This window comes from Lactuca virosa, chromosome 9 (genome assembly GCF_052849685.1).
Source record: "Lactuca virosa cultivar CGN04683 chromosome 9, Lactuca_virosa_CGN04683_v6, whole genome shotgun sequence".
NCBI classification, from domain to species: Eukaryota; Viridiplantae; Streptophyta; class Magnoliopsida; order Asterales; family Asteraceae; genus Lactuca; species Lactuca virosa.
In genome coordinates this window covers 224,597,943-224,622,595 of record NC_136434.1, presented here as the reverse complement: position 1 = coordinate 224,622,595, position 24,653 = coordinate 224,597,943, and the positions used below count along the sequence as shown (strand labels likewise).

The 24,653-nt window shown below is 35.5% G+C and overlaps 4 protein-coding genes and 1 long non-coding RNA gene across 5 annotated transcripts; 1 reads left to right on the top strand and 4 right to left on the bottom strand.

The window, feature by feature from the left end:
* Positions 1-3,308: 3,308 nt before the first annotated feature.
* Positions 3,309-6,812, bottom strand: LOC145138200 (uncharacterized). The gene is made up of 2 exons (XR_013721379.1): positions 5,814-6,812; positions 3,309-3,541 (listed from the first exon to the last, which is right to left on the bottom strand). It is a non-coding gene; the product is annotated as an uncharacterized LOC145138200 (long non-coding RNA).
* A 1,451-nt stretch (positions 6,813-8,263) lies between these two features.
* LOC145138165 (WPP domain-interacting protein 2-like) lies at positions 8,264-10,147 on the top strand. The gene is made up of 2 exons (XM_079072295.1): positions 8,264-9,510; positions 9,583-10,147. The coding sequence occupies exons 1-2, from the start codon at positions 8,721-8,723 to the stop codon at positions 10,008-10,010; spliced, it is 1,218 nt and encodes a 405-aa protein (XP_078928421.1). The 5' UTR covers positions 8,264-8,720; the 3' UTR covers positions 10,011-10,147.
* A 2,564-nt stretch (positions 10,148-12,711) lies between these two features.
* On the bottom strand, positions 12,712-15,262 carry LOC145136229 (uncharacterized). The gene has a single exon (XM_079070399.1). The coding sequence runs from the start codon at positions 14,813-14,815 to the stop codon at positions 13,013-13,015; it is 1,803 nt and encodes a 600-aa protein (XP_078926525.1). The 5' UTR covers positions 14,816-15,262; the 3' UTR covers positions 12,712-13,012.
* A 1,791-nt stretch (positions 15,263-17,053) lies between these two features.
* On the bottom strand, positions 17,054-18,962 carry LOC145140355 (zinc finger BED domain-containing protein RICESLEEPER 2-like). The gene is made up of 3 exons (XM_079073872.1): positions 18,716-18,962; positions 17,823-18,565; positions 17,054-17,464 (listed from the first exon to the last, which is right to left on the bottom strand). Exons 1-3 carry the CDS (start codon positions 18,960-18,962, stop codon positions 17,054-17,056), a joined length of 1,401 nt encoding a protein of 466 aa, XP_078929998.1.
* Positions 18,963-18,979: 17 nt separating this feature from the next.
* LOC145140354 (uncharacterized) lies at positions 18,980-19,351 on the bottom strand. Its single transcript, XM_079073871.1, has one exon. It carries the CDS (start codon positions 19,349-19,351, stop codon positions 18,980-18,982), a length of 372 nt encoding a protein of 123 aa, XP_078929997.1.
* Between the last annotated feature and the right edge of the window lie 5,302 nt (positions 19,352-24,653).

The window sequence follows — 24,653 nt, the reverse complement described above, 5'->3', positions numbered from 1 at the left end:
TGATTAATAAATCCAAACTAAATAAATCAAAACATAGTTATTTAAGGGTTCATCTATCTAAGTAGAAATTAAGGGTTTTTGGTCCATAATTTCATCTTGAACATAAAACAAAATCATAATAGAATACATTGTGCAAACTGACTGATTAAATAGTAATTCCATGCTTTGATCTTCAAACCCTTTCTTTGATCGTGTTCTTTGGATTCAATCTACTTCAATTCTTCAGAAAATCGATGGTTCTTGTTGAAAAAGTCATTAGTTGAAAATGTCATGTCTGCTAGGGTGAGGAGGAGTCATATTTATAGAGATTTAAAATTCATAGAAAACACGTCATGTAAGGTAATTTTCGTGTCATGTTTCGTCGTGAATCCTTATTCGAGTTGGTCTGCAAAGCTTGGTTGTAGCACGTAAGTGATGTAGTTCACGACACGTTTCTTGTATTTTTGGAAACTTTTGAATTTTGATCATTATCAGCTCCATTTAACTCGAATCACTTCCTTATCCTTCTCAGGCACAAATTTATCTATAAAAGTTCAATTTTAAAACATTATTAATATCATTTATTATATATATATATATATATATATATATATATATATATATATATATATATAATTTAAGCTTATAATATTAAGATAATTTCCTATAACATATGTATAAGTAATGCTAAATCATTAGTCACGTCGTGAAGTGTTCCTAATGTTGTGGTTATTTTAGAATGTAGTTGTAACATCCCAAATTTTAAGACTAAATTTTTTTATTTTTAAATTAATAAAACCATTATCCAAAACAATATCATCAAAACCATAGTGGATCAAAGTGTATCAATAACATCCAAATGCATCAGAGTAATATAAAATGCGGAGCGATGTGGTGTGTGCACTGCAATCATCTTGGGCTCTTCCCCTTCGAACCAGAAGTACCTGAAACATAAACTGAAAACCGTAAGCACAAAGCTTAGTGAGTTCTTCAAATTACCACATACCATACAAACATACATCCAAGCATATCTGGGTGCTTGCAATCCCCTTCAGTCTATTTCAACCGGATACTGTCAAGCATATCTGGTTGCTTGCAATCACCTTCGGTATATTTCAACCGGATACTATCAAGCATATCTGGGTGCTTGCAATCCCCTTCGGTCTATTTCAACCGGATACCGGGTCTATTTTACCCTTACTACTACCATATAATATCATAAAAAGGAATCACAGAGTCATCAAGCAAATACATGCATAACTGATAGTTGTCACGAAGACAATAATCATATTACATCATGAACTAGTGGGCCGGAATTGGTGCCTTTGACCCACAGATACAGTGAAGGAAACTCACATCGCCGACAAAATCCACAAATAACAACTCACACAGCCAACGAACGGGTACCATACACCTCCTAACAAACCACACAAGGTAAACCCTTAGTCCACCTTCCAAAACTAGCAATTTGACAAAAATTCAACTCCACCAAAAGTCAACACTCAAAGTCAACGGTCAAAATCAAAGTCAACAGTCAACATTTCCATCAGTTGGCACTCACGTCGTGACCAGTAACACACTCGGCTAGATTCCAACTCAACTCGCTTCAACTCAGTAAACTCGGTCCCGGATGACCCACACAGGAGACCTCACGACGTGAACCTTCCTTGGTCACGTCATGAGCTCAATCAGTCGAAACAATCACGTAAAAATCACTCTCACGTCGCGACACTCCCTGTATCATGTCGTGAGCCACGTCTGATGCGAAATCCTAATGTCTTGAGTCCTTAATCTATTAAGTCATCCATTCCAACTTTCCAGAGGTCTTTCATACGCCAAAAGCAACATACATTTTTTTGCTTTATGGATATGCATGTATATCTTGAGCTTGATTTGGTCAAAATGGTGAAAATGAGATCCAAATCTCATGCATGGGACCAAAACTCAACCAAACTATAGATCTAGCACACCAAACCTCAAAGGGACCTCATGGATCCATAAAGTTGCCAAGTTTATGGAATCCAACCACTCAAACCACCTCCAACATGAAGAAAAAGGCATAAAAGTCTATATCTAGAAGAATAACACATAAAGGTTGGAACTTGAGGACTTACCATGGTCCAAGGTATGATCTTTAAGGTAGTGAGGGAAGTTGCTTGCTGGATCTAAGCACTAAGAACATCTTCTTCTTCAAAGCACTAAAATCTTTATAAATGGATGGAAATGAGAGGGGAGGCTCAAAATGGTGAAAGGGAGGCTAGGGTTTCTCTCAAGATGATCTAGATATGATGGAGGCTCATAAAATTCCCTAAAAACATGGAACCAACCCTTATATATGTTGAAAACCCTAAAGCTCGTGGGCTTGGGCTGCATAGTTCTCATGTCGTGAGCTCCTAATGCTCACATCGTGAGCACATTTTAAATCAAACATTTCCATTTAATCGCTTCTCACGTCGTGAGCTCCAACTGCTCACGTCATGAGCTCAGTTTTTCCCCAAATCCTTTCCAACTTCGAACAGTCATAACTTCTTCGTTTCAACTCCGAATTCGGCGTTCTTTATATCCACAGAAAGGTCTTGAAGATCTCTACACTTCTATATCGATACTTTTCGCTCACCATATTTCCAACTTAAAACCTTAACCCTCTCAAGCGGCCTGGCACATAACTTTCCCAGTTCGTCCTTAGTTCCAAATACACAATTCATAGGCCTTGATCCCATTACCAACAATAACATCTTTCAATAAAGCCCAAACTTACTTCCTTAAAAGCCCCAAAGCCTACATATAAGTGAATTGTGGTACACGATCCCGAATCACAGAAAAATACGAAACAGGGTGTTGCAGTATTGGTCGCGAAGCAACCATGAGCTGGTCGTGGTGCATTAACCATTAACTATTGACATTTTGACCAGTTTGACTTTTGGTCAAAATTTGATGGACATGAGTTTTGAACTGAGGATTGGCATCTGATTTGGTGAAATTAGGTGGTTCATGCTAGTTGGTTTGTTTGAGGAGTCGTGTATGTGAGACTTGGAATTCTATATTCAATTGCTTTTTCTCACTATACTATGTGTGACATTATATGTTGTACCGTCCCAATTTCCAGAATAATTTTTTTTTCATTCTTAAAATAGAATAAACAACCATTTTATAAATATACATCTGAGGCAAAATCATTTATTCATAAACGATAATTTAAATTTTTTTAAAGTTATACAGAAAATCAACGCGGAATCTCGAATCATAAAACTGCTAATGTGTGTGTACAGTCACACATTCTCCTTCCCTTGAACGGGTAAAGTACTTAAAAAACATTTAATCCACAACTGTAAGACAAAACTTAATGATTTCCACAAAATACCACACATAACAATACACATACAATGATGGTACACAAGGTCTATAACACAAGGTTGGACTGCCACCGGAGCCTACAACATCTATGATGGGCCGCTCCCCGGAGCCTACAACATCCAAGCCGGGACGCTCCCATTGGGCCTACAATATGAACTGGACCGCCTGGGTCTCTTGGCCTTCAGCATACAACTGTACCGCCTCAAACCTACCATAATATGTCGACATATGCAAATAACAATAACAAGCACACACATGTAATCATAAAAAATATACTCGCCTAACATACCAGTACATCATATCAACATCCAAACATACAAATGATCTATACTTTAGTACAAAGTATAGTAATACAAACTCACCTGACCTAAAAGAAATAATCTTAACAACAACCTCAAAAACAGAACAGCTAACGCAAGCTACCTAATAACAAACCGAGACCAATCCTTAGCTAAACATTTAATTCTAACAAGGTTTGACTAAAAGTAAAACTGGTCAAAAATTCAATTGTTAACGTTCAAAGGCCAACCGCACCGTGGGAAAACTTTGGCCATGTTGTGTCCAGGATATGAAAAAATAGACGTAGGACCTCTTGTCCACCGTGTCGTGGTTAGCGGCCCACCGCGCCACAGTTTCTTGGCTTAACAACCTTTGCCATTAAGGACTTAATCCTTTAAGTCCAAAGCCACAAATCTCATATCTAATTCTTCTCAGTGACTTAATGGATAAAGTTTTCAACTTTAGCCATTCCCATGGTTTAACAACCAAGATCTAGACTTTAAGTCTCAAAAAATCCAAGAATGCATCTTTCTCGACTCAATCCATTAAGTCCAAGCCTCCAACTATTAGATTTGAATCAACATGATGATTAAATGGATAAAGTTTCCAACTTTATTCATAATAGTGCCACAAAATTCCAAGATCTAAAACCCTAAGTTGAGAAATGACCAAAAACCCATTTTTCTTTATGTATGGAGTAAAGAGAGTTCTTGCACACACTCTTTAATCCACCAAATCACTAGATCTGAACTTTAAATGTGAACCAAAGCTCATTGAGTTCTTCAAAATCCGTGGAACAAGTCATAAAGGGACCAAAACTCGTTAAAATGGACCAAAACAAAAAATACCCGTAGATCTAATGATGAAACACAATAAAACAAGGATCTTTGCAACTCACAACGGTCCAGAAGGTAGATGAAGGATGATATCCACCGTTTCCAAGCTTCAAAACCAAGTCTTTGAAGAACAACACACTCAAAAGCCATAAAAACACCATTAAAAATGGATGAGAAGAAAGATGAGGATCTTAATCTATGAAGGGAGGCTAGGGTTGCTAGAAAGAGAGGTTCTTGATGCAATGGAGGCTGCAAATGACCTAAAACAAGGGGTAGACGCCTTTAAATAAAAAAGCAAACCCTAATTTAATAGGCTTGGGCTGCACAACTCACGACTACATGGTGAACTCCTCATCAAGCTATGGTGACAGGTTTTCCCCCAAATCCATTCCAACTTTAAATAACCATAACTTCGTCGTTTAAACTCCGTTTTAGTGATCTTTATATGCATGCGAAGGTATTGACAATCTCCACAATTATATCAAATTACTTTTGACTTAAAACATACTAAACTAAATTCATTAATTCATGCAATAAGATGGAAATAACACTTTTCTCATTTTACCATTTGGCTCCAAAGCATAATTCAAGGGATTAAGTCACTTAACCAACATTATCAACATCTAATAGGGTCTAAAATCTATTCCCTTGAAGCCCAAGACGTTTATTCGAACAAATTACAGTCCACTACCCCGACATCAGAAACTGGATGTTACATATGTCCTTTGTATGGTAGGATGTTTGTGTACTGTTAGTGTACGAATGTTTGATTAGACTAGAGTAATCTTTTGTTCTGGTAATTGGAAAGTGTTAGGAAATGATGTTTGGGAGCCTACATGTTAGATGAGATGATGGTTGTGCACCTATATGACCACTGAGGTGTTGGTTGTGCACCTACTGTCCCAAATGGAATGATAGCTAGGAGCCTACAAGTCAGATAAGATGACGGTTGTGAGCCTACAACCCCATTGTGGCGTTGGTTATGAGCTCACCGTTGGAATGCATTGTATGTGTGATGGAGTTTGTTGTATACTAGGGAATTGGCTAAACTTTGTGTGTACTCGTTATATTTAAATATTTTTCACGTTGTTTGGTGAGAAAGGAATGGACGCGAAGGGACTGTACTCGCATCTATGATTTCTTTTGAGAATTTCGTTAACTTCTATGTTTGTTTTATGATGTTCCAATAAAATGAATACTCATGTTTCTTTTAAAAGATGATTTTTGGTTGTTTAATTCATACTTAGAAGATTTTAAATTTGGTTGAAAATTTGAGATGTTATATCATTGGTTTCTTCAAAGAAATGTTGTCTCATATCATACACATAATCGATTTCAAAAAATCAATTCAAGAAAAAACCTTACCTAATGGCTCTTGTCGCCGAGTTTTGATAATGCTAGAGGTGAAGACGACCATCGGCAGTGACCATACAAGAGATCACATGGTCGAGGTGGAGGGTGTGTACGTCGAGAGAAGATGGTGGATGGGGAGGTGTATACGTGAATAGAATGATAAGAGGTAAAAAAGATTAGGACATTTTTGGAAAGAAAAAAAAGAGGCTCCCATTTAAAAAGTAAGACACACTACTATAAAATAAGCGGTTGCTGAAAAAATAAAAAACAGGATTAAGAGACTATAAGACTATAACATTATACATCTTACTTACTTTTTTTATATAAAAATTAAAAAACTACCAAATAGCCCTTAGTATTTCACTCTGGTGCAAAAAAATCAGACTTTGCAACATACTTTCCTATCTCAGTTTTCCAATCTCAGTATTCCAAATTTAACGATTATTTCTTTCTACAAAACATGGAATTATGGAAATTGGTAAAGCACATATAATTTTTGGGGAGGCAAAGGACATACACACACATGAGACATCACACCCACACACGTACACCAGACACACACACATAAACTTTTTTTATAAACAATAAACAAAGGGGTTATAAGCAAAAAATGGCATCTTGTGAATTACTTTTCTTACATTACCTAAATACACTCTTGATATCATTTTCTCAAAACCCTGTATTAGCCAACCTCAGTTGCTGGGATGGACATCAGTACATTACTTATGTACGTTGGAATATCGAAAGAAAATGGTTGTATTATATTCTAATGGTTTATATCATCAATACTTATTTTTGGGATTCATCGTATTTGGACAGGGTTTTGGGAATGGAATGTATTTGTTTTATCTACTAACCTCTAACTTATAAGAATTTGATCGGTTGAATATTGAAGATACAAAGTTTCTTGCCTTAGAAGATTCAGTCCGGTGTTAGCTTGATTCATAGATGTTGGTGTTGAATTTTGTATACAGAAGGTCATCGTTGCATAAAGGATTTAGCAACACCCGATTATTATTTATACATGTATATGGGATGCGTTTGGTACCTTAAATTCCAATTTAAGGTCTTTTTTTTGCTATATTCCGTTGCATTAAATTGTAGTGTGCGACACATTTCTACTTATTGCCTAAGGAAGCTAAGAACATGTGAATTGTATGAAAACTTAGATTTGATAAAAGACACATGTTTGATGCAGTAAGCATATAATGTGATAGAAAATGTGTTTCTCGATTTTAAGCTTAAAAGGGCATCGACATTAGCATATTGTTTCATGTAGGGACCCCTTCACTTTACAACAAATTAACATAGTATTTACATAAAGGTCATTTATTCATCACTATACTATTTATTTATTTTTCAAAATTAAAACAATTTTATATCAAAATAAAAGACCAACGGAAAACATGTTAAACCGCTAACCCTATAATAAATAATTTTTTAACGTCATTTTCTCATGGCTTCAAATACTTTAACTTCTTTTACGAGTGACTTTTAACCAAATAATATCAAATATTGTCCTTCATCTTTAAAATTAAAGGTTCAAATCTGATTTGAAACATATGTATAACGACAGTTGTTTAGAATAGGGTTGTTCACTATTTGGTTATAACCGAATTGTCCAATCGGACAATTTAGATTTGACTATTTGGTTCGGATATTCGGATTTTTGATTTATATTAAATTAAACCGAATTATTATTTTGGATTTCAGATTGGTTTTGGTTTATAAAATAAGAACCGAATAATCCAAAAAAACCGAAAACAATTTATTATTAATTTTATCCTTAATCATTTATAAAATTACTAAATTATTATTTTTAAGTATTATAAACTTTCATACAATATAATACCTTAATATGTATTTTTATCAAAAATTTCTTATCATTGAAATATTAAACTATAATCATTTTTTTAATAGTAGTTTATAAATTATAATTCATAACTAAAAAGTTTTTGTAGTTACTTTTATAGAGTTGGCTAATATCTAAATAATATATCTTAAAATGTCTTTCCTCTTGAAAATCGAATTGTAAAAACCGATCCAATCAAGTTGTAGTTTGATTGGATCAGATCGGTTTTAAATTTAATTTGAACTATTCATATCTATTTTTTGAAAAACCAAAATCTATTTGGATTTATTTGATCGGATCGAATCAAACCAATCTATCCAAACAAACACCCCTAATTTAGAAGATTATATCTGCCACTAAACCCAAAATACATATTTTCTTCCTATATAGATAAATACATGAAATATGATTTTTTTTTTTAAATTAATAATAATAAGAAACATGGTATGACTACACAAGCACGAAGTACAAGTATATATAGTGAGATTGGAATAAACAGACCCCATGTCACGTGACTTCCAGCGTGACCGTTATATCTGTACGTTGGCCCACCGGCTACATTAGTTGTGCCCACTCTCGTTCCAATATCTTTTATTTATTCTACAATAATAATAATGACTGATTCATTCTCTTGATCTTCCTAGAAATTTCATGGCTACAAATTTCATATCCATTCGCAATTTAGGGTTCCAGTTCTTCCAATTTGCTCAATCAGCATTACTTTCTCCAATTTAAAGCTTTCTTCATTCATTCATTATGGAAACTAAGGTATGTTGAAGTCTTCCACATTTAATTCACACTTTATCTTCACTTATTTAATTTCTCAATTTTTTTGAGTCGACGTCTCTTTGGAAGTGAAAAGATTAAGCAATTGGCATTTAGTTGAATTCAATCAATACGTAATTGGAAATTTGAGATTTAATTTCGCCGATTCGTTTTGCTATAGCCGGAAACGGTTGTTGTTAACTATCGATCTTGACCTCTAGCGTTACTTTTGGATCGCTTTTGTTGTATCTATCATTTATATACAATTGTTAAAATTAAGCAAGTGTTCTGTGCTAAAACCAATGGATGTTAACGAGTCGATATCCCCTGAAGAATTGGGAAATGTCGGTGAAAGTGAAATTAAATTAAAAAGTAATGGTGTGTGTCACGTTGAAGATGTTAATGATTCGTCCAATGGATCGTCGTCCCCATCTGTAAATAAGCGTGGATTGAGAAAATGGCGGAGGATGCCTAGGGAACTTGTTAAAAATCCAGGTAGTAAAATAGATAGTAGAAATAATGGGGATTTGGGTGATTCACTAGTTAGGGATTCTATGGTGAATGTTAATGGTAATTCTAAACTCCATCATGGTGATTCTGGATTGGGTGATCATTCTGTTCTTGCAACTAGGGCAGATTCTGAAAACAGTGAGGACCAAAGTATCAGGTCCTCATATGCTCCAAGAACAAGGCCTAAAATAAGTAATTCAAATGGGGGAAATTCAGCCATTTCAGTTCATTCTGGAAATCAGAAAAGCAATCATCAAACTGGATCCAGCAAGAAGCTTAGGGGATTCAATATCGAGAAGGAAAATTCAGATTCCAATATGGACAACTTTCTCTTTGTGCAGGGGACTACTAACTCTGTAGCAACCAAAAGTAAACAGAGTGGGAATTCTACAAAACATGATGATGATGAACTTGTAAACAATGAAATTGAATCTGAAGGTGTCACACAAGAAGATGCAGAAGCTAAGGATTCATGGGAGGTGAAGGAAGAAAAGATTGAGAAACATGAGGTGGGATTTGACCAAGATGCCCTTGTGGAATCCATCACAAGTTTCGATTCTTCTGTGGAAGAACTTGAAATAGGTATACACTAAAGTTTCCTACTTTATTCATTCTTGATAAACTATTATTCATTTTCTTTTAAATAATTTACAGAAGTGCAGAAATGGAAAGATATTGGGAAAGATGAGTCAGAGCCATTGACTTTTGATGACTCGATTCGTAATATTCTTGAGCTCAAAGATGCCACAATTTCAGAACTTGAATCTGCCATAACATCAGCAGACACTAAAACTGAGCTTGATGAGCTTTTGAAGGAAAATATCCAAGCTGAGGTGGAAATTGTAGCAATAACTACAACAACTAAAAGCTTGATGCATGAAATGAAACATAATTTACAAGATGATGTAAAGAAACTGGAAAATAAGAAGGTGTTGAAGAAACAGGAAACAGAAGAAGATGTAAAGAGATTGAAAAATAGGGTTTGTAGATTAAGTTCATGTCTTTTAATCCAATTGATACTATTGTTTGTGACATTTTACATTGAAATTTCTTCCCAAAAAGTGGAGCTTGTTCCCACTTAATTCACTCGTATAATAATAAGTATGACCCTCTGTAATATTTGTGTTTCGTTTTTGGGTTATTGTAAGGAGGTTGTTGATTTGCATCTTGTGTAATTAATTAAAATTATGGTTATATGAAGTAGTAGCTAATTATGTCATTCTTGAAAGGTCTTAATTTGGATTAAATTCTCTTTTGTTTTTGTATTTTAGTAAATAGTTAATTATACTATAATTATGAAGATTTTTAGGATCGTCTGTTCAATGTGATAAAAGATTGGTGGATTTGATTTTGATTTGATTTATGTGATTTTGACTAAAATTGGACTATACTAATAAACATGATATTTCAAATGACGTTTTAAATAAAAAAATGAATTTTAAAGACACACGCCAATTTATCAAGATGGATATAGTGCATATCCAATGCAACCCACATTCAATACACACACATTTGCGATGTAACCTTTGTGACATATCATGTTGCTTAATGTTCCCGTTACCACCCCACGAAAGTGTACAAAACGATCTTGATGTGTCATCCGTTTTATTCGTATTTTTTTGAAAATTTTGAAATAAAAAAATGGATACTTTTGGAAAGTATTCTTATAATATATGGAAGTCCATTTATGGACCTATTATCATGTACCGACTTTTATCAGTGGTATTTTTTTATTATTATTTATAAGTGGTTAATTATGTGGAATTGGAATATATCGAAAACATCTTCGAATTCTTAATGGGCATGCTTTTTAGTGTTATGGAAGTTGTATGTAGACTTTTGTAATCCCCATGTCATCCTACTTTAGAAAATTAAAAAACAGGTTACCTAAGATTCTTGCCAAACAAGAATCCAGTTTTTATACATATACAAGTAATTATGTGAAGGTTAATAAAAAAAATTATAAGAGTGTCATTCGTGTCGTGTTTGGATGTGCGAGTTGGTGGGTCAGAAAACGTAACCTGAATGCGACCCATGTAATTAAAATAAAATATGGTTCAACACTAATCCATATAAGCCAAACACGGACACAAACCATTTATATCGCTCAATTTATGTGTTTGTGGGTCATAATCTTGTTATTCGAATTCACAAGTATCAACGGGTTTGTAGGTAGGGTGTAATCGATTCGAATACTGTCAAGCTCGAAACTTGACTCAACTAAAAAACTCAGGTTCAAAACTAACTCGTGCCTCAATGTCAAACTCGGTCTGTAGCTCAATAAAGTAATTGACACTTTCGAACTTGGCTCAACTCGACTTGACTATATATTAAAAAGATAAAATTACAAAAAATGAAATAGAAATACGCCTAACTCATGAGCTTGACTCGACTCGGCTCGATCATGTATAATATGAATAAAATAAAGGGGAAAAGTATAAATATAATTAAGCTCGATTAAGCTCCCGAGCTTCATGAGCTGCATATTTCAATACTCGAGTAGCTAGAGCTCGAGCTCGACTCGACTTGAACCGAGTTGATTTCGAGTATTTTTTGAGTCGGTTTCGAGTATCTCACGAGCTAGCTCGATGCAGTTACACCCTTATTTGTAGGTCATAATATTGCTTGCTGGTGACCACCATATAAAGCATATATACATCACCTTCATTACTTTTTAATATATTTTATACTGTTTTTTTTTTTAAATCAATTTCATAAGAAAAAGTTAAGGGTAGAAGATCTTTATTTAAACAATAGTCGACTAAGCAACATGGAGTCGTGACATATAGATATGATTAAGATTTAGGGCATTGCAAATTCAAAACGTGAGAAAGGACGAGACTAAGAGTTCAAAATTTGTGGATAAGTGTGTTAAAGTGATTTACTTTTTAGGGCTACATAGATTTAGGCATTGCATATTTCAAAAATGAAAAATGTGTTTTTTTAACCTAATATAATTAAAAGGATTTGCGGGTCCTCACACGAACCGCCTACCAACCTGAAGACAGTCTGTTTGTTTATCATACAAGTTACACGGGTTAACCTGTCTATGATCTGATCTCATATCAGACAACCCAAACTTATTTATTTGTGCGTGGTATAAAAATTTACCACCTGCAATAAATTTACCACCTCCAATAAAACTGGTGATTTTACTTCAAGATTGGTGATATTTGGAAATATATGGCTAAAACGGTCATTCACACAACATATATGCATGACGCAATACAGGGTCATATTATTTTACGTAAAAAAATTGATAAAAATAGTTGCCAATTTGCTCATGACATAATTCATTCAAAACATTGAATAAAGGCATGCCATTCAACTCTTGATATTCTCAAAGTTATGACTTGTGACTTGGAAAACTTTTATTGATTCTTGCAAGAAATATGACAAAAATATAATGAGGGTATTCTTGTAATTTACTCAGCCCCATAAGTTTGGCTTCTTTCTTTGACATTTTCCTAGTCCAAGTCTTCCTTCCACTACCCCACTTTCCACCTTTTGGGTTGGTTATTTCACAACCTCCAACTATATTTTCTACTTACATCCACCAATTATTTATTATCTACCTTTTAACAACATTCTTTTTCACAAAAATCCAAGCCCAATATTACCCTTTGTTTATTCTTATCAAAATATAAAAAAACAAAAATCTTTTTTTTGTTTTTTCATTTTTAAATTGTAACCTTGAACACCACAAAATCTTTGCAGTAAATTAAGATCAAAAACACAGAAAACTCAGAAAGCTAGTGATTGATTGATTTGATTAATCCCAGTTGAAGTCCAATATATTCCTAGTACATATGCAACCTTGCTTACATTATGATATCATCATCATCATCATCATCCAAAAGAAACCAACAAAAAAGGGTATTTTGGAACTTTCCTTTAATCCCATGCTAAACACTCTTGCATGTCATCATCACCAATAAAATTCAAACACATAACACCAGCCATATCTAATAACACTTGCCAAAAAGTGATCAATTTTTCAAGAAAACAAAAGAAAATCAGTTGATGATATCTACTACGACTACTACTAATTCTAATGAAAAAGTGATAAAATCACAAAAAAGAACTAACCCATGTTTGAGTTGTATGATGAAGAAGCATACCCATTTCCATTTACATTTCCAGCTTCATCTTCCATCATTGTAGCCGGAGGAAACTCATTCAGATCAATGTCAAGACCTTTCCGGCGGCAGCTACTAGCTGCTTCTCCGGTGGAGGTGATTTGGCTCGACGGAGCTGCTTGTGCTTCGATGGTTCCAGTCCAGTGGCACCTCTTATGCCCACCAAGTGCTTGTCCTGTTGGAAAAATCTTGTCGCAGATTTTACATTGATGAAGTATACCATTGCTCCCCAGAGTCACCATGGCATCAGCTGCAAATTCGACTTCTTTCTCCACATGTTCACCGGATAGATTCATTAGAGAGCTCTCATAATCCTCTAGTTCAGTCTGATGATGATGATGATCGGTTGTTGATGTGAGCTTCGTCTTGTTGTGACTTGATCTATGCCCACCAAGTGCTTGATGAGTTGCGAAACATTTATGGCAGGTGGTGCATTTGTATTTACTCTCATGATGTTCCGGTATTGACAATGCCAATGGAAGCAGGAGAGGTGGTGGAAGAGTTGGGTCACCGGCGACGATGGGGAGCTGTTCCAATTCCATCATCAGCTTCATCTTCTTCCTCTTTTTGATCTTGGTAGGACTGTTGTAAGAAGGGCTACTGAATGGATTATTGTATTTGTAATTAATCAGTAAATGTTGGGTGTTTCTACAATCGGATTCGTTGTCAGAAAAATTCTTGATCATACCATCAAACTCCATTTTCACCGGTTCGATTTCTTCCACCATAGCTGCTTTTCCTTTCCCTGTCGACACCGGAAGATGAATAGAAGGAGACTTTTCGTCGATTTTATGATGATCTTTATTTGTTAGAGAATTACTGTTGGAACGCTCAAGCACCGCCACCGGCGCCACTCCTAACTGCCTCTGAGTAACATCGGATTCCGCCGGAGATGGATCGGCATGAGCTAAGCTCATGAGATCCTCCACCGCTTCCAGTAAAACCTCATCGTCATCAGCTGCTTTCAACGCCCTACGGCCTCTCCGTTCAGTCACCGACCACCCCCGTAAAAACTTTGTCAAATCAACCACCTGATCGCCGCCGGAGCCACCACCATCAAAGACGTTGCTGCCTTCTTCATTGACATAATTATCAGATAAAGACGAAGAAGAAGTGGAAGAAGCAAAATAGCTTGGTTTATTTCTAACTAGGTTACGGCGGGGTGCGACGGCGGTTGGGGTTGGGGTGTTGGGTGGTGGTAGAATGCCTCGCCATAGTCGTTCGGGGTGACACCTCATATGACCAAACAGTGATTTCATGGATGGGAAGATTTTTCCACATAGAGAACATGTGGGTTTACCCTCATCATTCACGCAGCTCGCATAATAGGGTTTTCTTTCTTCTTGTTGCTGTTGATGTTGTTTCTTCAGATTCTCATCGCCATTGTTGAAATCATGATGAGCATCTTTGTTAAACTTAGTTGTTTTGGATGAGTGTTTTAGAAAAGTATTCTTGTTAGCGGCTTGAACATGAACCCTCATGTGACCTCCCAATGCTTTCCCCGAGCTGAACTCTTTTTTACATTCAGGACAAACCCTTTTTCCTTGATTCATCGTTTCACCTTCTTTCGCCATTCTCGAGCTCGACGTCGAGAAGCTTCCGATCACATCCTCCTCCGACGATTTTTCACCTTCTATCGCCGCCGCGAGCTTCGGAATCTTGAGTTTTATCACCATCTTTCCGTCGCTAGAAGGCGATCCGATCATCCTCTCTTCTATACGATCTTCATCCCCAATGATTTTCTCCATTTATATCGATCAATCAAGAACAAACAAACAAACACTCACGAGCTGTGAAGTGATAGAGATCAACGATAACTGAATAAAACCCTAATCCAGAACGAGAGGAAAAAAAAACTACGATCGACGATCGATGAATCAAGAATACGAAAAACGAAGAGATGATCTCATGACTGAAAAAGAAAAGGGGGAGAACGAGAACGAGGGTATTGCTGTTCTTATTCTCTCTCTAAATCTCTGCAATTACGTATGAATAAAATCTTTCAAGGAAGTTAAACCCAGCTCGAAAAATCAGCTGCAAGATCTGGAAAGTGAGAAAAGATTACGAAGAAGAAAGAAAGCAAAGGTCTTCGGTCGATTCTCAACTGCCATGTAGGTGTGTTGAGGGAAATTGACCATCACGTTCGACCTCCGCTTGCCTCTTATTCCGGTTTCTCAGTGTCCATCTCTCTATGATCTCTCTCTCACACACACACACGCTTTTCTCTCTCTAACTCCTTCATAGAAATATATATCACAATCACACACAAGAATTTAATTACCCACCTCAAAACAAAAATATGGTTACTAAAAAGTCGCTCTTTCTATCTTGTAACTTACTGAAGAAGGCAAATTAGCCCCTGAAGTTTGATTATGAACGACTACAGTCCCTGAGATAGATTACATTTACTTTCAAGTATAATATCTCAGTTTTCACATTTGTGTATTTACATTCTATTTCTATCCGTCAAAGGGTTCATCATCTTTTTAGTTTATTTTGCTTATGATAATGGGGTGATTGATCTCTACTTTTTAATGAAATAAATGTAACGTTTGACTTAATGTAAATTTTTAAAAATTATAGTCAAGAATATATCCAAGACTATTTTTCAAGCAAAGACGACGTAAAGAAATTCTAAAGAATAAAGTGAATGTTGTGAATGACTTGTAATTATTGAGAACTTTTTTTTTTTTTCAAAAAAGATAAAAGTTCTATAGAATTTGGAACATAGACAATAGATGATGAAAAATCATGTATTTAGTAAAGAAAGTATTCGATCAGTTTCTTTTATTGAAAAAAAGGACTTCCATTTTTGTTCAAATAAAAAATATATAACGATTTACAGTATTTAATTAAGAAGTTGGATTAGGAACATAGACAATAGATGATGAAAAATCATGTATTTAGCAAAGAAAGTATTCGATCTGTTTCTTTTATTGAAAAAAAAAGGACTTCCATTTTTGTTCAAATAAAAAATATATAACGATTTACAGTATGTAATTAAGAACTTGGATTAGGAAAAGCCAAGTATGATGGCTTTGTTGTGTTTATATTTTTTTTAAAGTTTGTTAAAAGGAAGCACCCGTTCATATACAATTATACATATCAAAATACATATTTTTTTCAATATATATATATATATATATATATATATATATATATATATATATATATATATATATATATATATAATTTACATTTAATTTAAGCTGTTACGGATAGACTCAACGTTAAGATGGCCTAGTGGTGATTAAATCAAAGTCAATTAAATATTGAATTACACATACTTCAACTTTAAACTTTCCCTACGGATTTAGGATAAGGAGGTAACGGAGGCGAGAGCACACAAAGAGATAATCGAGGTCCAACTAGAGTCTGTTCATATAAAGATTTTATGCACCGTAAGCTAAAACCCTTCTATGGAAACAAAGGCGTAGTTGGGTTGACTAGGTGGATGAAAAGATGGAGTCTGTTTTCGAGATAAACTTTTGTCCGCAGAACTGCAAAATCAAGTTCGCCGCCTGCACCGTGACATACGTAGCCTTAAGCTAGTGGAGTAGTTACACCAAGACCATGGGCGTTAACATAGCAAACGCCATGTCTTGGAATGAGTTGAAGCAACTCATGATTGGAGAGTACTGTCCACGTGAAGTAGACCTGGCAATCCGTGTCTGCGTGTCGTGTATTCGTGTCAGACACGAATTTACACGACACGAATTTGGTAAACACGAACACGACACGAATTATAAAACGTGTTTGGGATATCAAACACGAAAACGACACATAAAAAATTTGTGTGACACGTGACACGACACAAATATACACGTTTTTTAACCGTGTTACACGAAAACACGAATAAACACGCTTTTAATGCATTTTTTAAGATAGGATGACAATAACATGCAAATAATCTTAATACAAAGTACAAAGTTCAAACTCAAAATTACAATCCCAACATATTTTAAAACAAGTAAATTACTAAATTACTAACTATCAACCGTGTAAGAGGTTGAACTTTTAACCGAATTAGGCTCCTCATTGACATCCAAACTGACAACTTCGTTCACCACATCACCAACATTATAATTAGCTTCTCCGAATAACCAATCTTTGGTACAAATAATTGCTTCCGTAACATCGGATTTGAGGGAGCTTCGATATTGATCAAGAACTTTACCTCCAACACTAAATGCAGACTCGGAAGCTACAGTGGAAACGGGAATAGTCAATATATCTCGTGCCATAGCGGTAATATCGGGATATCGAACCTGATGTCCTCTCCAATATTCCAAAATATTTATCTCTTTTGTTCTTGGCATCCGGGGCTCCTCCAAATATAAGTCAAGTTCGGACTTTTTAGTTGAAACAACATACTCGTAATCAAACGAGTCGAACTCCTATTAGTAAAATGAGAAGTGAGAACATTAAAAATATTGAATAAATATGATAAAAAATAATAAAAAAACAGTTTTAATTTTCCAGTTTTCATTTTTCATAATAAAAAAAAACAGTTTTCATTTTTTATAATAAAAAATAGTTTTCATTTTTCATAAAAAAAACAGTTTTTATTTTTCATAATAAAAAAAACAGTTTTTATTTTTCATAATAAAAAAACAGTTTTTATTTTTCATAATAAAAACAAAACAGTTTTCATTTTTCAGATTTCAGCTTTCGGTTTTCAGATTTCAGCTTTTCGGTTTTCATTTGACGAATAAATTATTGAATGTAAAATAAATATTAAACAAAAAGTTGTACCTTCCAAGCTTCATTGACATTTATACCGCTACCAATTTCATCCAAGCTTTCGTTAGGCTCATTCACATCATTCAAAGTTGAGCAACTATTGTTTCTCATTGCAGAATTACTACAATAAATATCAAAAAGAGACGAGAAAGTATCTTTCACTTCTTCAAATTGACTTGATTTATCTCCATAAATCTTAGTGTAGCCCCATTCCACAGTTTGCAACTTGTATCGAGGATCAAAAACCACTGCTAGAGCCAAAATCAAGCTAAACTCGGACCAATATTTCTCAAACTTTGCAAACATCAAATCAGCCATTTTTTTAAGTCTTGCATCATTGTTGTCCCTATGTTTCTCCAAGGTCAAACGAACCATTAAAACTGAAGGAAAATACAAGTTAGATGTAGGATATTTTGACCCAAAAAATACACAAGTAATGTCATAGAAACTACATAAAAATTTGCTAAGGGCTTCAATCCTATCCCACTCGTCATTAGTTGGACAAAATCTATAATTTGAATCACTTGCTTCCAAATGAGTAAAGGCCGTACGAAAGTAAAGTGCACTTCGAAGCATGAGATATGTGGAATTCCACCTTGTTGGAACATCTTGTCTTAACCCCTGTTTTGGATCCAAACTAACTAACTTCACACAATCCACAAATTGTCGTTTGCGAGCTTGAGATGCTTTGACATACTTCACACTTTCTCTTACTTTAGAAACACAACCATCAATCTCTTTCAACCCATCTTGAACTATCAAATTTAGAATGTGAGCACAACATCTTATATGAAAAAATTAACCATCTTTAATAAGTGCTTTCCTAACATTCAATTAGAACTTCAAGATATTAACGAAAGTGTCATTCGCGGAAGCATTGTCTAATGTTATGGAAAACAACTTACCTTCTATTCCCCAATCCGCAAGCATAGAGTAAACTTTTTCACTCAATGAAATTCCATTGTGGGGAGGTGGCATATAAGAAAAATTCAACAATCTTTTCTGCAAAATCCAATTTTCATCAATGAAATAAGCTGTAATGCTAATGTACCCATCAGTAGTAATAGAAGTCCACAAATTAGAAGTTAAGCAAATACGGCCCGGTGCTTCCTTTAGAAACGATTTTAACTTGTTCGTTTCTTTCTTGTGCATATTCACAATATCAGATCTCACAGTGTTTCAAACAATTCTTTAATACCACTATAGTCCACAAATGATAATGGTAAGTTGTGCATGACAATTGCTCTTACTAACTTCTCACGAAATATATCTTTGCTGAATTTTGAGGACTTCGACATCAAAGAATCTTTATCCTTCCCCAATAACATTTGACCTACAATAAGCTTATCCGGCCTATAACATTTATTTATATGTCGTTGTAAGTTCCCGGTTCCATATCTACTGTCATACTTCTTCACCTCATCACACCATCTGCATTTTGCTCTCTTAATTCCATCTTTTGTGACAACATCATTTAATAACTCGAATACACGCCATACCGGTGAGGTTTGTTTCTTCTCCCTCTTACGGGTTCCTTTCATTTTCTGATTGTCTTCTCCCTCCTTCTTTACCTCCACACAATCATCATTTGAATCATCCTTAGTATCATTGTTAGTATTGTCATCCATCTAAAAAAACAAGAATTAGACAAACTGATAAAGGAAAGAAAACAGCCAACCATGCCTAAAAGAGTTACAAACAGATTTATAGGGGCCTTGTCTTCCAGTTTGAGACTTTGAGTCAACTAGAAACAAAAGCCTACAAAGGAAAAGATTATATACCATGCCTAAAAGAGTTACAAACAGCCAACCATCCTATGGTCTTAACATCCACAGTTCTTAACAGTTAACATCCTATGGTCTTAACAGTTAAGAGTTAACATCCTATGGTCTTAACAGTTAACAGATTAAATAGTTAATACGTGATCAAAGGAGACAAAAAAATAAATAGAAAAATTGCAGGAGGGGCTGTGAACCTGTGATCAAAGATTCAAAGGAAACAAAAAAATAAACAGAAAATCACAAAGGAATAGATTATATACCATGTTTGTGTTAGAAGCCATAAACTCAGAAGAAGCTATGGTGACGGAATTGAGAGACCATGGCGACTGACGAGAAGTCGAGAATCAGTGAGCAGCTTCGATTTCACTTCAGAAGCACCGATGGCGAGTGACGACTCGGTGAGAGGCTGAAGGACCGGAGATTGGAGAAGCAGTGAAGGTTGTGAAGCACGAAGATGTGGGACGACTCGTCCGACGATCGTGATAGATGGCGAGCGACGATCTGTATATGTCCGATGATCGTGATTCACGTGAGATGAAGAACTCAGATAAACGAGTCGAATAGTCGACAAACGAAATTGAGATAGATCATAGATGTCGGCGATTTTGGAAACGATTCAATTTAGGGTTATAAACTATATATTAACTTTTACGCAATCAGTCCCTAGTATTTTATAAATATAAAATTTTACCCTAAAATATATATGTGTTTATACGTGTTTATATGTGTTTATACGTGTCACTTGTCAACACGAATTTGTATCGTGTCTTATACGTGTCTAAACAGGTAAATTCATGTTTGACACGTGTAAGACACGAAACACGAATTTAAAATACGTGTCAGACACGAATAAACACGAAACACGAATTTCTAAAACACATACACGGAAAACTCGTATCATGTTCGTGTCGTGTAAATCGTGTCGTGTATTAAATTGCCAGGTCTAACGTGAAGAGATGCAAAAGCTAGAGCAGGAGTTGTGGAATCTCATGATGCAGGAAGCTGATGTTGCCGCCTATACAAGCCGTTTTAACGACCTTGCCACCTTATGTCCCTGGATGGTTACCCCGGAAGAGAATAAGATAGAGAGGTATATTTGGGGTTTACCTCAGCCTATCCAAGGCTTAGTCATTGCCTCAAAACCGACTACCTTCAACAGCGCCAAGAGATTAGCCTTTAGTCTGACCCATCAAGAGGTTCGTTGTGGAACGATGGTTCAGAAGGCCGACCTTCCAAAGGTGGAGGGTAGAAAAAGGAAGTTTGGCAAAGATTCCAAAAGGAAGGATAGGCAACCAGCTGAGAAGATGCGGGAAGTTATTCAAGCGTTTGCAGTTTCAACACCCTCAACAGGGACTACCTCTGGAAGTAGCCCTAGATGCAATGAGTGTAGGTTTCGTCATAATGGAGCATGTTGGGTATGTACCAACTACAACAAGAAAGGTCACCTTGCCAACAGATGCAAAACCCCATCCAATCGAGGAACCACAATAGTAGATAGTCGAGCGTGCTATGAATGTAAGGAGATTGGACATATCAGGAGGGATTTCCAAAGTTGAAAGGTCGGGGAGATAATGCTAGAAGCAGAGCATTTGTCATAGGAGAAAGATCCGACGGTGGCGACGGGTACGTTCCTAATCAATAATTTATATGCAAATATACATTTTGATACTAACGCCGATAGAAGCTATATTACTCCCAAATTTAGGAAGTTGTTAAATCACCCATCTAGTAAACTTAAGGAAGCCTATAGGGTAGAAATGGCTAATGGCCAAGTCGGTAGTGTTAAAGAAATACTTAGGAACTGTGCCTTACCGTTAGATAATCATACTTTTCTCATCGACCTTATGCCAATGGTCATTAGAAGTTTCGACGTCATCATCGGTATGGACTGGTTATCCTCTAACCACGTCGAGGTGTTGTGCTTTAACAAAGCCTTACATCTACCCTTACCAAACGGAGAACCCTTAATCGTCTACAGCGACAAACCCAGTAGAAACCTTAGGATCATCTCCTGCATGTTTGCTAGAAAATACTTGCATAAAAAGTATTTCGTCTTCTTAGATCGTATTGTCGATAGGAAAGACAATAAGAAGAAAAAGATCGAGGAAGTATCTCAGGTGTGCGATTTTCCTGATGTATTCCTTGAAGATCTATCAGGTCTACCGCCAGCTCGAAAAGTAGAGTTTCGAATCGATTTAGTTCCAGGAGCTGCCCCAGTAGCAAAGTATCCTAATAAATTGGCACCCTCAAAGATGCAAGAGCTCTCCAGCCAACTACAAGAACTTCTTGACAAGGGTTTCATTAGACCAAGTTTTTCGCCTTGGGGAGCACCTATTCTATTTGTCAAGAAGAAGGACAGATCTTTTTGAATGTGCATTGACTATAGAGAGCTAAATAAGTTGACCATTAAGAATAGATATCCACTACCCCGAATAGACGATCTCTTCGATCAATTGCAAAGATCCAGTTACTTCTCTAAAATCCACTTGAGATCGAGATATCATCAACTTCGAGTCACGAAAGAGGACATTTCAAAGACCACCTTCAGGATGCGCTATGGTCATTATGAGTTCTTGGTCATGCCCTTTGGATTGAACAACGCCTCAGATGTCTTCATGGATCTTATGAATCGAGTGTGCAAACCCTACTTGGATAAATTCGTGATTGTATTCATCAACGATATTCTGGTCTATTCACGAACCAAGGAAGAGCATGAGTAACACCTTCGAGTGATCCTAGAGCTTTTGAGGAAAGAAAGGTTGTAAGCAATATTCTATAAGTGCGAATTTTAGATAAGAGAATTACACTTTCTTGAGCATGTGTTAAGCAGCAGAGGAATTCATGTCGACCCTTCCAAGACAGAAGCGGTAAAGAATTGGGAAGCTCCCAAAATGCCAACAGAGGTGCATTAATTTTTAGTTCTGACTAGCTATTAACGAAGATTTATATAAAATTTCTCTTGTATAGCCAAACCCCTCACAACATTAACCCAAAAAGAAGTAAGATTCATATGGGGAGACCAACAGGAAGCAACTTTCCAAAAGCTGAAGGAAATGTTGTGTAGTGCACCGATACTATCCCTTCCAGAAGGCACTGATGACTTCGTAGTATATTGTGATGCTTCACATATGGGATTAGGACGTGTGTTGATGCAAAAGGAGAAGGTCATAGCCTATGCCTCAAGATAACTTAAGGTGCATGAGCACAACTACACCACCTACGACCTAGAGTTGGGAGCAGTAGTTTTTGCCCTGAAGATTTGGCATCATTAACTTTATGAAACGATGTGTGTAGTATACACAGATTATAAGAGTTTGCAGTACATCTTCGATCAAAAATAGCTCAACATGAGACAAAAAATATTGTTATAGCTGCTAAATGACTATGATTGTGAGATTCGTTACCAACCAGGAAAGGCTAACGTTGTAGCGGACGCTTTGAGCCACAAAGAGCGAGTTAAACCCCATAGAGTCAAAGCACTTACGATGACTATCTAGTCAAATCTAATCTCGCACATTATGTCACACCCCCAAACCGGAACGGCGGAAACGTTTGGGGGCGGAGGACGTCATGCACAGTATCACAACAATTGTAAAATAGTAATCAAAGCAACAACAACCATTTCATTGATAACATATAGTTTACATTGTATTTGATTTACATAAGTTTAACTTCGAAAAGTAAACAGCGAAACTAAGACTTGGCACTATGATGCTCCGTCTTCTCGAAACCTGTATGCATACTTGACTTACTAATTTCCTGAGAATACAAGTAGTTTGAAAAGTATCAGCATTAAAGTTGGTGAGTTCATAAGCATTTTTGTTGTAAAAGAGATATGTCCTTTTGTTCTTTGGAAAAGTGGAATGTTGCCTTTGAGTCTTAAGACCAAAATATATCTGTGTTTCTCGTGTTTTTAAAGAACGTTTCAATATTCGAAAGATTAGTAAGCAAAATATGTTCCTGGTGCGATTTCTTGGTGTGTATATGTTAGTAAAGTTTTTAGATCGAACGAATCCATTACGTATTTACTAAGACACTATTTTCGTAAGTAAATTTCCATACTTAAAATAGCATATGTAGTTTTGTATGTGCATAAAACCCCTTTTTGTGTGGTTCTTAAGTCTCTAATGTTTCCAGAAAATCCTATATTTTTCGTAGAGTGTGTTATAGCCTTAATTGAACCAAGGCCGAAATATGTAAGTATAAATACCATACTTAGTTTACAATGTGTAGTTTTGTTATTAAGAAAACTAGTTTGAAGATGTCCTCACTTTGCCAGTGATGACGTTTAACCTGGTGGATTCTGTGTTTTCAAAAAGACAGCTTGTAGCCTTTAATGTATTAAGACTCCAATTTTGTAAGTAAATTCTCATACTTAAAATAGTATACGTAGTTTTAAGACCATAAAATCCATTTGCGTAAACCCGGTACTTTGAAATGTACCTCTTTTGTATAAACCCGGTACTTTGTATTCGTACCCCGTTTATATGAAAAACTCGGTACTTTGTAATGTACCCCTTTTGTATAAACCCATTATTTTGTAATGTACCCCTTTTGTATAAACCCGGTACTTTGTATTCGTACCCCGTTTATATGAAAACCTTTTGTAATGAATTTGAAATGTAAAAGAAACATAAACTATACCTATTATAGTTTATCATAATGTTTGTATTGTATATGCAACCTAACTATACATATTATAGTTTAGCATGTTTGTTTGTGGTGTATAATAGACTTGACTTTACTTATTATAATTTATTATAATTATTTATAGTGGTAGTACTTCTTTGTATATGATTCATACCTTTAAACTAAGGTATATAATATGTACTATCAGCTACATGTATTCAAATAATACTATGCACCTTGCTCAGCAAGTTACAAGGTGTAAATAGGATTGTTAACTATTTATAGTTTTTAACTTTTCTGTTCCTGCTATTGGGAAAATTTATAGAAAAATCACCAAAGGTCGAAATTCAGATCCGTAAAGTCTGAGCGTCTAGAAAATGTGTCTATTTTATTCAAAAATTTTATCATGATTTTTAGTGACCTTTAACTTGTG

Bases quoted from the DNA above. Each gene is read 5' to 3' on its own strand.
- LOC145140355 (XM_079073872.1), bottom strand. From the start codon at position 18,962: ATGCACAAGAAAGAAACGAACAAGTTAAAATCGTTTCTAAAGGAAGCA. The intron at 18,566-18,715 runs GTAAGTTGTTTT...TAAATTTGATAG, and splicing joins TGCGGATTGGGGAATAGAAG to TTCAAGATGGGTTGAAAGAG. The intron at 17,465-17,822 runs GTACAACTTTTT...TTTTACTAATAG, and splicing joins ATGTCAATGAAGCTTGGAAG to GAGTTCGACTCGTTTGATTA.
- LOC145138165 (XM_079072295.1), top strand. From the start codon at position 8,721: ATGGATGTTAACGAGTCGATATCCCCTGAAGAATTGGGAAATGTCGGT. The intron at 9,511-9,582 runs GTATACACTAAA...AATAATTTACAG, and splicing joins TGTGGAAGAACTTGAAATAG to AAGTGCAGAAATGGAAAGAT.
- LOC145140354 (XM_079073871.1), bottom strand. From the start codon at position 19,351: ATGAAAGGAACCCGTAAGAGGGAGAAGAAACAAACCTCACCGGTATGG.
- LOC145136229 (XM_079070399.1), bottom strand. From the start codon at position 14,815: ATGGAGAAAATCATTGGGGATGAAGATCGTATAGAAGAGAGGATGATC.